Source organism: Hypomesus transpacificus, unplaced genomic scaffold (assembly GCF_021917145.1).
Source record: "Hypomesus transpacificus isolate Combined female unplaced genomic scaffold, fHypTra1 scaffold_89, whole genome shotgun sequence".
Lineage (NCBI taxonomy): Eukaryota > Metazoa > Chordata > Actinopteri > Osmeriformes > Osmeridae > Hypomesus > Hypomesus transpacificus.
Genome location: NW_025814040.1, coordinates 367,288 through 382,018, shown reverse-complemented (window position 1 = coordinate 382,018; position 14,731 = coordinate 367,288). Strand labels below are relative to the sequence as shown.

The 14,731-nt window shown below is 40.1% G+C and overlaps 1 protein-coding gene across 1 annotated transcript in view; it reads left to right on the top strand.

Moving 5' to 3' along the window:
• The window catches only part of LOC124466280 (inactive phospholipid phosphatase 7), a 19,917-nt gene extending 5,186 nt beyond the window's left edge, over nucleotides 1-14,731 (top strand). Inside the window, exon 3 of the mRNA XM_047018065.1 lies at nucleotides 10,797-14,731. Within this exon, the coding sequence (XP_046874021.1) occupies nucleotides 10,797-11,185 (389 nt within the window). The 3' untranslated portion in view covers nucleotides 11,186-14,731. The remainder of the gene's footprint in view (nucleotides 1-10,796) is intronic.

The window sequence follows — 14,731 nt, the reverse complement described above, 5'->3', positions numbered from 1 at the left end:
TTCGCTGCTTTGATGGCCTTCAGAAGGTCGTATCTGGCCTTCCTGTACTCATCAGGGTCCCCAGAGTTAAAGGCGACAGTGCGGGCTCTCAGCTTGGCCCGGACCGCGGCATCAACCAGGGCTTCTGATTTGGGAAAGACCGGACAACCTTCTTGGGGACAACGTCATCAATGCAGTGCTGGATGTAGCTGGAGACAGTGTCTGAGTATTCATTAATGTCCCCATCAGCTGCCTCCTTGAACATCAGCCAGTCAGTGGTGTCAAAGCAGTCCTGGAGGGTCGTCACACACTCGTCACTCCATAGGTGAACTGACCTCTCAACCGGTCTGACCTGTTTAAGCTTCTGTTCATATGCGGGGAGGAGAAGAATGGAGGTGTGATCAGCCTTCCCATAGGCAGGGCGGGGGAGGGGTTTATAACTGCCCTTGAATGTTGTGTAACAATGGTCAAGGATCTGGTCTCCACGTGTGAAGAAGTCAATGTGCTGATAGTACTTGGGCAGGACTTTCTTCATGTTAACTCTGTTGAAATCACCAACAACAATGAAGGCTGCCTCTGGGTGCACATTTTCCAGACCATTGATAATCCCATACAGTTCATCCAAAGCAGCGGCCTTGTCTACCTGGTGGGGGATGTAGACTGCACTCATGACGACCGCAGTGAATTCCCGAGGTAGATAGAAGGGTCTGATTTTTACAGTTAGCTGCTCAAGGACCGTAGAGCAGTGAGATGCTAATACCGCTACATCCGTAGCCCAGAGAGAGTTAACCATAACACAGACCCCTCCGCCCCTGCACTTCCCTGAGTCAGCTGTTCTGTCCTGGCGATATATGGTGAATCCCAACGGTGTAACCGCTACGTCGGAGATCTCCGGAGACAGCCAGGTCTCGACGAACGCCAGTACACAGCAGTTTCTGATGTCCCATTGGAATTTGACACAAGCGTTAAGTTCATCCATTTTGTTGTCGATGGACTGAACGTTAGCTAGTAAGATGGTTGGTAAAGCAGGTTTGAACTACCGTTTCCGATTCCGAACGAGGACTCCAGCACGCCGGCCACGTTTCTTCTTCCTCCGTCTGAGCGGCGGAACAACAACGTTCCAGCTGCAGTCCGAGCTCGCACTCCGAAAAGTGGAATAAAAGTTCTTAAAATAATCCTTGCCAAGTGACAACTTAATGTCCAGAAGTGTCTGCCGGTCGTACTGAATAAACGACAATATAACATTGACAAAACAAGTAACGAACACTAAAATGACTAACAAAAAGCTGGGTTTTTGCGGAGCTCTCGTCAGTGCGGCCATCTCTTAGGCTCACCTTTAGGTTTTGATCGGGCATACTGTCTGTATTGTAAAGCTGAGTTATACACCAAACGTTAAGACATTAAAAAGCACTTGGCAACTATTTTAAATATATCTATATCTTAATAATCAAATTCCCCAGAGTTTTCCCTGTTTCTTGCCTCTCAAACCATTCAAATAGCCAATCTTGTTGCGATTTAGTGACACTCAATAGTATATTTCGTCATCAGCAGCCCTCCTCCGGCTCTGCAGTAGGCAGTAGTGTCACAGGTAGCCTAGATAGTATTGCTCACAGCAGCCCTTACCAATATGCAAATTAGGCGATGACGTCATTTAGCGACTTTTAGGACAACCAATAGCTACTTTCCTTACTGAGGAGTTGGCAACATTGAGCTTGATAGCATCCAAAGCGGAACTAGAATGTCAGAGCATTAGCAACATTAGCAACAACATTAGCAAGCCAAAACTCTTTGTAGCATGTGTATTGACAGGGAGAGCTTAAAGGGGTCATTGATTGCGAAACCAAATTTACCTTGTCATAGTTGAATAACAACAGTTCGGTGGGTAAAATGGGCATAGAGTGAACCTCAAAGTCCATTGACACCTCTTTCCTATCTAAATCTCACAACTTGAAACTGCAGCTGTAAAACAATCGGTTTTGAAAAAGCTGTATTTGTGACGACACAAATATAGCATCACCTTTGTCACGCCCCAACATTTACACACAGACCAGCCCTCTGGTGTTCTGGCCCAGGATCCCAGACACTAGTTTAGCTGTGCGCTGCTCTGTGTACTTCCACGCAAACAAAAAAGGAGAAAGTTAGAACGTTTTTAAAGTAGGTCTGTATTGAAAATGGACCATCATAAATGCAGTGTTCCAGGTTACTAGGAATGCTGACACTTTTCATAATCTTCCCAAGGAATCAGACACTCGACGGGCATGGCTGATGTTTTTCTATGATAAGATCCCTGTGAAGTTCGACACTCATTTATTCATTTGCTCAAACCATTTCACCAAAGTCAGTTTTGAATGAAAACCTTGGACTATTAAAGAAGGTTTTGCTAAGCCGCTGTTGCTGAAAAAGAGGTGCTGTTCCAACCGTATGCTCATCACAAACGCAAGCTGTAAGTAACTAACAGTTAGCCTATTAGCAATGCTAACGTCTCCTGTATGCAGCACAGGTAGAATGCTAAATACGTTTCTAAACACATCAACATAGCTCTACCTTACTTAGCAAATTACTCTAGATATACTAGCTGTAGTCGGCATTAGAAGGGAAGCTTCCAAAAAAATAGCCAGAAAAGGAATAGCAGTCTAGCCTATCTAGATTATCTATTTGAAAGAACTGGAGAAAGGCAGGTGCTAGATACAGGATACGTTAGCATTGCTAATAACTGTTACCGACAAAATCGATCCTGTTTGCTTCGACACTAGAAGTGGATACAACGAACATAATCATTTCAAATGATATCTAGTCAATCTGTTGAAAACAGTGTTGTGTAGACACAATAGATTTACTTGTACATTTTTATTTCAAGTCTCTACCTTCGTTGTTTCAGTGAGTGTTGTGGCCGTGTTGCGTCTTTGCTCTGCTGTTTCACTCGTTGTAAATCAACCAATCAGCGCGCTGCTCATCTATATATTCATGAGCGTACCATAAAAGAAGAAAACCTAGCCTTTTTTTCCTGGAAAAATGTTACTGGATGTATCAGGGGGCATAGAACAGCATCCGGGCCATTTTCAGCCCAACCAATGTTACATATAGACCGTAAGGTGAAGCCGTTTTTCGTTTCATCCCGTTCACATATATGGGGCACTACATTCCTTTGATGATAAAAGATTTAAAAAAGTTCTCCATGTGGAATCCTGCAGTTAATTTTTTATTAGTGTTTAAAGTCACTTTTTACACTTTTTTGTGGTTCATGTTGTTTTAACTTGTAAACTTGTATAACTGCATGCTCTTATGGGTCTTCCCTTTTGGCACTTGTTTAGTTTTTTCACAATGTATGCTTCATGTTTTGGCTGCCTGCAATGTTTGGGACTACCTCGTTGTTATGATCAGTGACCTATGCTCTTTTTGTAAAGCTCTCTCTTGGAAGTCGCTTTGGATAAAAGCGTCTGCTAAATGCATAAATGTAAATGTAAAGTCAGCACTAGTTCTTTCATCGCGTAATTATATTTGGATCATGAGTGATGAGGAAATCATCACGTGCTTGCCGCTAGACCAATAAAGTGGCCGCTTTTTGTAACAACATTTAAAGAGTCCAAGAGGTTTTATCTATCGATCTCGTAAATATCAAGTAGCGAAAACGAGGAAATTAAGGCCAGACCTTCAAAACTACGTGGTAAGGATTTTAAACAATGCTACATGCATGTCAAGTCCATAAAGAAAGAAAAAACTAAGTATTTTACCTGCTTACGGTGGGATACATTCAGAAACAGGGCCAAACGGTGGCTTAGCTTGCAGGGTGAGAATCTGAAAATAGCAGAAACATACAAACATTGTCTCGAAGTTGAGTTAGACGATGCTCCCGAAGACACTGGATTTCACTCCACTTGCTACAGGCGTTTCATTGACATTTATGGCAAAGAAAGGTATTTTCTGTTGCTTGTGAGAAAGATGAATACCTGACTGCATTTACAAATCTGGGTAGCAGTTTTAGCAGGGCTGAGAGCTTCTTCTTCAGCAGCTGACCTTCTCCACTTCGGATCCGTTGATGTGTAGGGGTGCATGCTCCTCCTCCTGCCGCCTCCTATAGTCCACAATCATCTCCTTGGTCTTGCTGACGTTGAGAGAGAGGAATTGTCCTGACACCAGGATGAACTACCTTGCAACTACTTTGCAAATATGTGTTCCACCTGTATGGCCACTCATATGCCAAAACAGTGAACGATGCAAGATACAAAGCATTCTGCATGGCATCGTCAGCTTTGCCAGAACTATCCATGCCCCCGACAAGTGACGCCCTGTATCAACACTGCAAAAGGGCAAACTATCAAGCAGCCATAATGACACATTCTCTGACGGGTATAATGTGTGCCCCTTCACCAATTGGCAATGGATGGCAGCTTGAGGATGTGGAGTTAGCAGTCACCTGGAGGACTCAAGAAAGCTGGCAGGATTCTAAGAGATTGTTACCACCCATCATTCAGTCTCTTTACCCTGTTGCCTTCTGGAAGGCGATAGCGTAGCATTTGGTCTCACACATGCAGACTGGACAACAGTTTCTTTCCGAGAGCCATCAGGCTTCTGAATGAACATTAATATGGACACTGATACACTTCTCACTAGTTTACACACTGCCACTTTCAGCTACTGGTTACACTATACGCTATATTGCACTATTGTACTTCACTTGTCTTAGGTTAGTTTAGGTTTATAAGGTTAGTAATAGTATAGGTTATTATGTATTTAGAGGTTTACTATACTGTATTGAATATTGTATATTATTAAATATTAGGAGGTTTATTATATTTTTGCTTATCATAAATGTAATCTATGTTCTGTGTACTTATATGTTATGTCATGTCATGCCAGGTTGCTTTGCGTTGTATTGTCCTTAGAATTTTTCAGTGACCAGTCTGACCTTACATTTACATTTTACAGTCATTTAGCAGACGCTTTTTAGTCATTTAGCAGACGCTCTTATCCAGAGCGACTTACAGTAAGTACAGGGATTTCCTCAGGGGTACACATTCCCCCTGAGGCAAGTAGGGTGAAGTGCCTTGCCCAAGGACACAACATCATTTGGCATGGCAGGGAATCGATCCGGCAACCTTCTGATTACTAGCCCAACTCCCTCACCGCTCAGCCATCTGGCTACCTACCTAGTGTTCTTCAGTGCATCTGAAAATAAAATACTTGACTAGAAATCCTGCCCCTGAAAGTGTGTTGGAGGTAGTCCACTGCAGTTGCAAGCAAGGCAAATGTGAGTCTGGAAGATGTTCCTGTATGTCTGCAAGACTTTCTTGTATTGATTTGTCGGTGCCAAAATTGTGCAAATGTTACCCAGGAAACAGAGGAAAGGGCTACATGGGATGACAGCTCCGACTATAGCGATACTGATGATACTGATGCTTAAGGATGATACTGATGATTAGGGATGATACTGATGATTAGGGATGATGCTGATGATTAGGGATGATACCGATGTGTAAAGATGTTACTGATGATTAGGGATGATTCTGATGATACTAATGAGTAGGGATAATCAGAGGTGTGGACTCGAGTCACATGACTTGGACTCGAGTCAGACTCGAGTCATGAATTTGATGACTTTAGACTCGACTTGACAAAATGTAAAGAGACTTGCAACTCGACTTGGACTTAAACATCAATGACTGGTGACTTCACTTGGACTTTAGCCTTTTGACTTGATAAGACTTGCTCCTCTCCCCAAAACCCAAATATTAAAAAGTATGTTACTAAGGAACGCTCTGTATCTTTCATTGTGTATGTGTGCGTCTGTGTGTGTGTGTGTACGTGCTGTCGGCACAACATCCAATCAAATTAGATCCACGTTGTTTTGAAGCGACAGCATCCATCCAATCAAACTGCAGGTCAACCAATAAAGAGCAATTGTCAAACAACGCGCCAGTTAGGGAAAAAATGATACCAAAGATAGTTTCGTTCGGGTATGAAAACTACAAGGTGGTCAACAAAAAACGAAGTGCAGTCTGCAAAACATGCGGGTCGAAGATTTCAGACTGAGACGCAACAACCTCCAACTTCGTTCGACATTTGAAGTTGCACAAAGAACGGTAGTCCCTCATACAACCTAACTTCACAAATCCCAAAATAAATTTTACAATATATGACCAGTGCTGTAATCTGCTACAGCAGCAACTCTAAAGTGATGTTTACCATACACACACACACAATACAATTCATATTAACACAATGTTAAGATTGATATTAATAATATGAGTAATAAAGAGTAGTTTCAATACAATTCATATGTGGCTATAAGGGATTTTCTGACATCCGTGAGGACTGAGTTCTAAATATTACCGACGCTTCCGAGTTATTTTTTCAAAACGGAAGCTAGCTAGCTAGTTGGCTTCCGTTACCTAGCAACCTAGCATAATACTCGTAGCAATGCTACTACCTGCTAGTGTTACTTGTTAGCCTCCTACACTACACTCAACTAAGTCACTACCTTGACATAGCCGAAGGACAGAACGCGCTATTTATTTATTCTGGGCATTGAACATGAAGAGCTCTTCCTTCACTGTTCCGAGTGGCCATCAGTGCCTGCCTCCAGTGCTCCAGTGGAGCAAGTTTTCAGCCATGGTGGATCATACTACATCCCCATCGTGCACAAATGACTGACAGACTTTTGGCCAATTTGGTCTTTTGCAAATGCAATGCAGCATAGCTCTCCACCTTCAAGAGAAGGCTCAAGACGCACTTGTTCCGGGAGTACAATGGTACTTAGGAATGGTTTGCTGAACCCAACGCTAGTTTCCTCAAGGTTCACAATGACTCTTGCTTAGACTGTTGCTCTTGTTGGTTAGTGGTAGCTGATTTAAACTGTTGTATTCTTTTTTAGTTAATCCTATTTTTATTGCTTTCCTACAGGTACACCTGCACTTAGAGATTAATGTTGTGTAATTTTAACTTGTTTAACTACATGCTCTTATGGTTTCTTCCCTTTAGCCCTATTTTTTGGTTGTTCACAATATGTACTTCTTGTTTTTGACTACCCGCAATGCTGTGGGGCTATCTTGTTGTTATTATCAGTGACCTATGCACTTTGTGAAGCTCTCTCTTGGAAGTCGCTTTGGATAAAAGCGTCTGCTAAATGAATAAATGTAAATGTAGCATAGGGCCCTGACATATAAAAAGCACAACCCTGTTCATTGTTATGTTCATGTATTTGTTACGTTTCTCACATGTACACACACACAGACAATATGAGGTGAGATAAATGAGATGAGATAAATACAGGACAGAAACTGCTGTGTAACTAGTTAAAATGCAAAATAATGTTAGCACTTTTGTACAAATAATTACAGTTGCACTTGTTTTTTCAAATGTGTTCATTCTATAAAGGAGTGGTTTAAAGTGAAGAATATTCTTTCAAAATATGAGTTAAATGTAAAAAATGACTGGTTAATAGTGCAATGTCAGCAAAAAAATGTGTCTGCAATTTCAATTGCACTTATACAAGTTATACTTGTACTTATAATAAATAAATACAGATTTTAAAAGCATACTGGTCATATCTGTGTAAATATATTATTACTCTGTGATCGAAAGGACTCGAAACTCAAACTGCAGGACTTGGACTTGACTTGAGACTTGTCAGTCTTGACTTTGGACTTGACTCGGGACTTGCCTGTCTTGACTTGGGACTTGCCTGTCTTGACTTGGGACTTGACTCGGGACTTGAGGGCAAAGACTTGAGACTTACTTGGGACTTGCAAAAAATGACTTGGTCCCACCTCTGGGGATAATACTAATGGGTAAAGATGATTCTGATGTGTAGGGATGATTCTGATGAGTAAAGATGATTCTGATGAGTAAAGATGATTCTGATGAGTATGATACTGACGAGTAGGGATAATACTGATGAGTAAAGATGCGCTGTGTTGTATTTTAAGTGGATTTTGAGCTGTAATTAATCTATTGTAGAATTGTCAAATGTTTGGCATTATTCAGAATTAAGGGGGACGGGGTAGCATTTTGAGTCATTTCAGCCAACTTGGGCCAGTGTGCTTCTTTCTTTTTATCTTTCTGTGATTACACTGTGCCTACTGAACATTTTGATGTATAAAACATCACAGTTTTGCTAAATTTACAATGTGTATGTTTAATTTTGCTTGGTGCCAATCCATACAATTATAAGCATATTTTCTACAAATGTACCATATTTCATGGTCTACATTCACACTTGAGTATATTAATGCACCAATACCTGTCTCAAATGTTTAGGTACATGTATAAATGACAGTTTGAGAACTATTTTGTGTTGCTAAAATGAATAAAAATAAAGTTACAAGCAAAACCAGCAGCATTAGAATTTCGTTTTTTTTTATTTACAGTTATATACATTTATGGACAGTGACGACTGCAGGATAATTGGGGAGAACTTTTCTCATAAAGTCCATAAGGGTGTTATCAATGCAAAAATGCATTTAAGAAGTAGTGCCCAGGAGTGGGAACGAAAATCACTTTCTAGCCACTTTCTCCTAGTTCCCACTGGTTTGGGGTCATTCTGAAGTTTCTTTCTACCTGTCTGCTACTCTAGCTTTGTTTTCGGGCATAACTGCTTTGCAGATGCGGATAGCCTCACTCCGCACATCTTCGTTCAGTACCTCAGGGACTCCATTAAGTCTCAAGTTCCATCTTCTGGTGTGTTGCTCCATATCAGTGATAAGTTTATTGTAGTCGTCGTCGTCTTCTGTTCCACCCTTTTTTCAATTACAGTAACTCACAGTACAGTAACCTTTAACTTTAATTTCAGCACATGCAAATTCTACAGTTTTCTTTAAACCCTCAATCCTCAGAGTGTTTGATCTTACCATCTCCTCAATGTACTCCGATCTAGAGTTTATGAGCACAGAAAGGGTAGCCACAACGTCAGAATCTCTGGTCTTTTTTGGGGCAGCGGGAGGTTTGTTTGGCGTTAGAGGTAAAGATGGAAATTCCACTTCATCAGCCATGGAAAGCGTGGGATTATCAAACGGTATAGCGTAGTTGTGGCAGTTATCGATGAGCACGTTCTGATCTTTGTTAGTTAGAACGCGGTTAGCTTTTTCCTTTCTTTTTCTGTCACGACTTGGCTCGTCAGTACAGAAAAATTTGCCCTTTTTAAATCCAGTAACAACCAATCTAAACGTATTTAACAATGAATAAGTAATAGCTCTCACTTAAATTTTCTTCTTCACTGTCTTTGTAAAGTTTGGTGCGTAGCTCAATGAAAAGCGTCTGTTCAAGCCGCCATATTGGCCAATCACCCTCCCGAGAGTGAGAGTTCTCCCCATATTAAACATTCTCTGACATTATCCAAGTCACTGAACGAGGAAGTGAAGTCCAAACGGAAAACCCGCCTTGACAATCCACTGACAGATTGCATTTCCATTTGAATTTTGCACCAAAAAGAGCGTGGTGACACGTATATGGTAATGCAATACACTGGCGGCGCTGTTTCGCTGCCCCACATTGAATTGCCATTTGACAAATGCATTTCCATTTGAATAAAGAGTCGAAAAAACCTTGTCAATATGAGTGTTCATTAACATTTTCGTGAAAATAATACAAACTGAATTGCGGATTGCATTGTCATTTGACAAATGCTTTTCCAATTTGAATTGCAGATTGCATTGTCCCTTTGCACATTGAATTGCGGATTGTATTGCCACTTTGCACATTGAATTGCCATTTGAAAAATGCATTGGCATTTGAATAAAGAGTCTTATAAAACTACCATAGTCAATCACTCACAAAGTTATGACAATAAACAACATAGGGAGTAGGACAACAGCGGAGCACTTTCTCCTCTCTGCTCAGCCTGGCAACGACAAACACAGGGCAGAGGATAGATCATCATACAAAGTAGTAGGCCTAACTAGCTAGCTGTCGTGAAGTTAGCAATATTTTACTGTTTAAATTAATATTTGCAATGTAATGTTTGTTATGTTGATGGAGAACTAATTATTCATATTTAATTAGGCCTAATCGTGAAATAATGTTTCAGCTAAAAACGTATGCTTAGCACTAGTCCTAATGCTAGTGGTAGAGTTGGGGCCCAGAGCGTTTTCTTTAGAAAAAAACTTTACGAAGGTTGATACTTGATAGAGTAATTAAAAACATAATAAACAACATCTTACATCTTAACCTCTTGGATGTTGACAGATACTGATTATTTTCTATTGGCATTTTTTTTATTTCAGGTAATATTCTTTGTAGACTAGACAAAATATTGTAAACATTTAGCATAATTTTGTCTGAAACGTCTTAGCCTACTTCTGAGGGCAAACTCGAGTGCATTCATTTAATCAAATCTAACCTAGGACATCACTGTTTACATTACAAGCTCTCAATGCTAGCTAAGAAATTTAACGTTTTGCTTGACTACTTCCAGACCGATTAAGAAAATCACAGGACCTGATCATGTGCATAGGGAGATGAAGCAGAGCCGTAGCCATCCTGCAACTGTTAGATCATGATAATGCACACAGTAAGGAATGAATTAGGGCGGAGAGGGTAGCATTTATGTTAAGAAGTAACGCAAACCAAACGATGTAGTTGATCTCTTTGGATTTTGCCCGTGTAGATGTGTGATTCCGTTCAGTGCCTGCTGTCAGTTCTAGCTCATTTTGAGCAGGGAGGACACATAATGTTATATTATTTGAGGCACATGGTTTTCACTTACATAATGCATAATACTGTAGAACGAAATACACACATATGTATACACTTTTTTTATATAACTTGCTAATGTCAACATGAACTACAACCGATTCCACTCTTGCTTCTCCTTTTTTTTACAGCCCTAATACTGGATATCATGACTGTGGCCGGGGTCCAGAAACTGGTCAAGCGTAAAGGACCACGGGAGATGAATCCGGGTTTCATGGACTATGTCGCCATGGATGTCTACTCCTTCCCTGCAGCCCATGCCAGCCGAGCAGCCATGGTGTCTAAGTTCCTTCTGTCGCACCTGGTTCTGGCCATGCCCCTTCGCATCCTATTGATCCTCTGGGCTTTCCTAGTTGGCCTATCCCGGGTACTACTGGGGAAGCATCACCTGACTGACATAGCCTGTGGCTTTGCACTGGGCCTGCTACACTTCAGTCTGGTGGAAACGGTGTGGCTGTCCTCCACTGCCTGTCAGACGCTCATCTCTATAGGCACACTGAGCTGGAGCCCCTTTTACTAAGAACATTGCTAGGTTAATGTTATTAAGCTCATATGATGTTCTGTAATCGAGAATATAGACAATATGCCACCTTGTAAATATGCCTCTCTGGAAAAAAGAAATAAGGCTTCATAACAGCATATAATATATATGCATATAATATACAGCATATAATATCTCTGATGAATAACCACCCACACTTCTAAAATCTTTGCACATTGATCATGAGTAAATGTTTTATGACAGTATGTGAAAAAGGTTAACAGGGCAATAGTTCACCAGGACAAGAAACGTCGTTGTATGTGTTTGATCTATGCTCCCCCTTTTGGCTAGTGTGTCACTCCTTTTGCTTGGGCCCCAATGCTGTCAGGTCCTGTTCCTATTCTTCCTGTTACTCAGACGGCCCGTGGGTCACTTCTTCTTTCACTTTCTTCTCCTTTTCCCCTCTTCCTTTTTTCCCCAACACAAATGGCTAACTCTTACACGATCTCTCTTTTCCAATATTTCTTAAAAATAAAACAAATATATATTTGATGTAGCCTACAAATTGGACCTTGAAATGTATCACAATGATCAGTGAAGCTTTGTTGCACATTTACGTACAACCTGTGCAAAGTACCATATTTTCCAGACTAAAAGTCGCGTCAGTCAAAAAATGATGTCATTCATAGGACACGTCATGAAGAAGAAAAAAACATATATAAGTCGCACTTGACTATAAATCGCATTTATTTCGAAATTTATTTCACAAAATACAAGACCAAGGACAGACATTTAATCTGGAAAGGCAAATTATTCAACTACACAATGGCACACAGAACAACGGTCTAGGTGTCCGGTATGTTAACGTAACACATTAACAGTTATTCAGCTACACAATAGCATAAAAAACATACCTGGAAGGCTGAATATCCTAAATTAACATAACAAGCTAGCGAGTCCAATAAGCAAGTTACCGGTAAGATAGTTCAGCAAGCTCCCGATCTCATTCCACATCACTGAATCCGTTGAACTTGTTGGTTCATGTCAGTCAGTATGAATTCACATTTAAAAACATTAAATTATATATATTTTGATATATAAGTCACACCTGACTATAAGACGCATGAACATCCAAACTATAAGAAAAAGTGTGACTTATAGTCCGGAACATACGTCATATGATATATGATCATCTGGGGACGGTTTTTCAAAAGTTTGATTCTGGATCAAACTGATCCAGATATGGAAATCTATTTTTCTGCTATCCAGGATCACGTAATACATTAGATTTTTATGCTGGTTTTTCAAAGCAATGTGGAATTGGATTACTCTGATCTGGATTCTAACTTTTTAGGATTACCAAATCTGGATTACCTGTGGTCTAAATGGGACTATCACAATTTAGCTATGTAAAGAACAACAGGTAGAATAGTGTGGGGTCACTCCAATATGCTTTATTTGATCAGAAAATAGGACTGAACGGAACAGCAAACAAACAATATAAACATCCCCCCTCCAATAAGTCTTTTATTTGACAGAATCAAATAAAAGACTTGAACTTGAACATTGTCCATGTCTTGGAAAAAGGCAGTCCACTCATACATGGTTGTGGAAAAATCAACTGTTTGTGAGGTTCTGAAAAGTTTTTCAACTGCATTGGCCAGCCTGATTAATGAATTTGTCAAATCATCATAACATTTTAGATTTACTTACTGTGACAGTATGGGTTAGTAGTAATTAATATGGGTTTCTGCAGCAGACGTTCTATGGTAATAGTCAGTAGTCAAGAGATATGTATGATGAACATCATGGATTAAGATACCTAAACTTCGGTATAATCCTAATTTAAAGGTTTTGCAGTCCTAGACTCCTAGTTCTAGACTGCAAATCGCTTTCAAGCAAGATCCTTTATTTTATGTCACCCCCAAAATCCCACAGAGATTTACCCTCATGGGCCTTTGTTTTTTTTCCGAAGGACGACCAGGCCAAGCAGAATTTATTTATTTTGGGGAATATGCCCAATATTATTGGAGCAATCGACTGCACCCATGTGCACATACAAGCACCTCATGAGAATGAGTGGGAGTTTGTAAACCGAAAGGGGAGACACAGCATCAATGTTCAACTTGTGGGCAACGCTGAGCTCCTCATCACAAACTGTGTTGTGAAGTGGCCAGGGTCTGTCCATGATGCGCGCATCCTGAGGGAGAGCGCTCTATATAGAGAGCTCCAAAGTGCAAAGTCTGTGATGACGTCCCTGATGCACCTGAGCCCATTGGAGACACTGACCAACCTCCGGCATTCTGTCAGAATGAGGGCCCGACTGGAAGACCAATAAGAGATGCAATTGTTAGACACTATTTTTGATAAGTCCATGACTGATGATTGTGTCAGTGTGGTTAATGTTTAATAAACAAAGACAGAATTTATTATTTGAGTTCAATATTGACAGCTGTTTGGGGTATTATTTTATGGGGCCGAAATATTTATAATTTATAATTTGCTGTACTGAAAGGATGCTAGCCTACATAGCCTACCTACTTTATGTTGAACAATTAAAGTGTAATTGATACATTCTGTAAAATGGATGATATAAATGTTGTATTATTTAACTAACCAAGTTTAGTTACCTGATATCCTCCATGAATCCACCCTCCTGCTGGGGTCAGTTTAATCCAGATTTTTGGGATCAAAATGATCCCGATCCTACCAAAAAGTTTTGAAAAACCCAAACTCAAGGTTTGATCCGGATCAACAACAAGATTAAATTACGTGATCATATTTCGGAATCCTTTTTTTCTTTTGAAATACCCATTTTCAAGTTTTGATCCAATCCGATAGCCGTAATCCGATCAGATTACTTTTGAAAAACCGGCCCCTGTTGATATGGCCATAAACTGTAAATTGTTTCAAAACATGGTGTTATCATGTAATTCTGTTTTTGCTGTAAATCCATTTGGTTTGTGTGAGAACAGATAAGGGGTTGTTGTGTAGATCAGGGATTCTACTACTGGATTACACAATGTTCATCCATATCAAATAGTGAGCTGAGTTTTCACTTGAGTTTTTGGGTTTTCTAGCTAATTTATCTGAGGCATTAATGTGTATCACACATTGTTTTCCTTCTGTGCTGCAGTCAAAGCATTAACCAAACAGATAAACATGGTCCGTTTGTTGATGGTGCCTGAGTCAATAAGTCGTGTCTATGTGAGTGTAAAGATCATTCTTTGCATCAGGATTAGATTTTTTTTTGTGTGTGTGTGGGGGGACTGCTACTCTTTGTTATTATAATTTTTTTGTTTTTATCTTTAGGTTTAAACATTTTGACAATCAATGCTGTTCTGAATTCATTACTATATTATTTTGGGTTATTGTTGTCTTACGGAACATCAATGTCACATCACATACAATACATACAGCGTTTTTTCCTATTGATTATTTTAGTCGACATTGTCGAAATTGTCCCCTTTTTGCCACAATGAAAAGATTGGAGTGAGTTGGACCAGTTTGTATATTGCTTGTGAACAAGTCAGCATGTTTCTTTTGTACAACGGTGACAAAGGGTATTTTAATGGAGTGCAATTT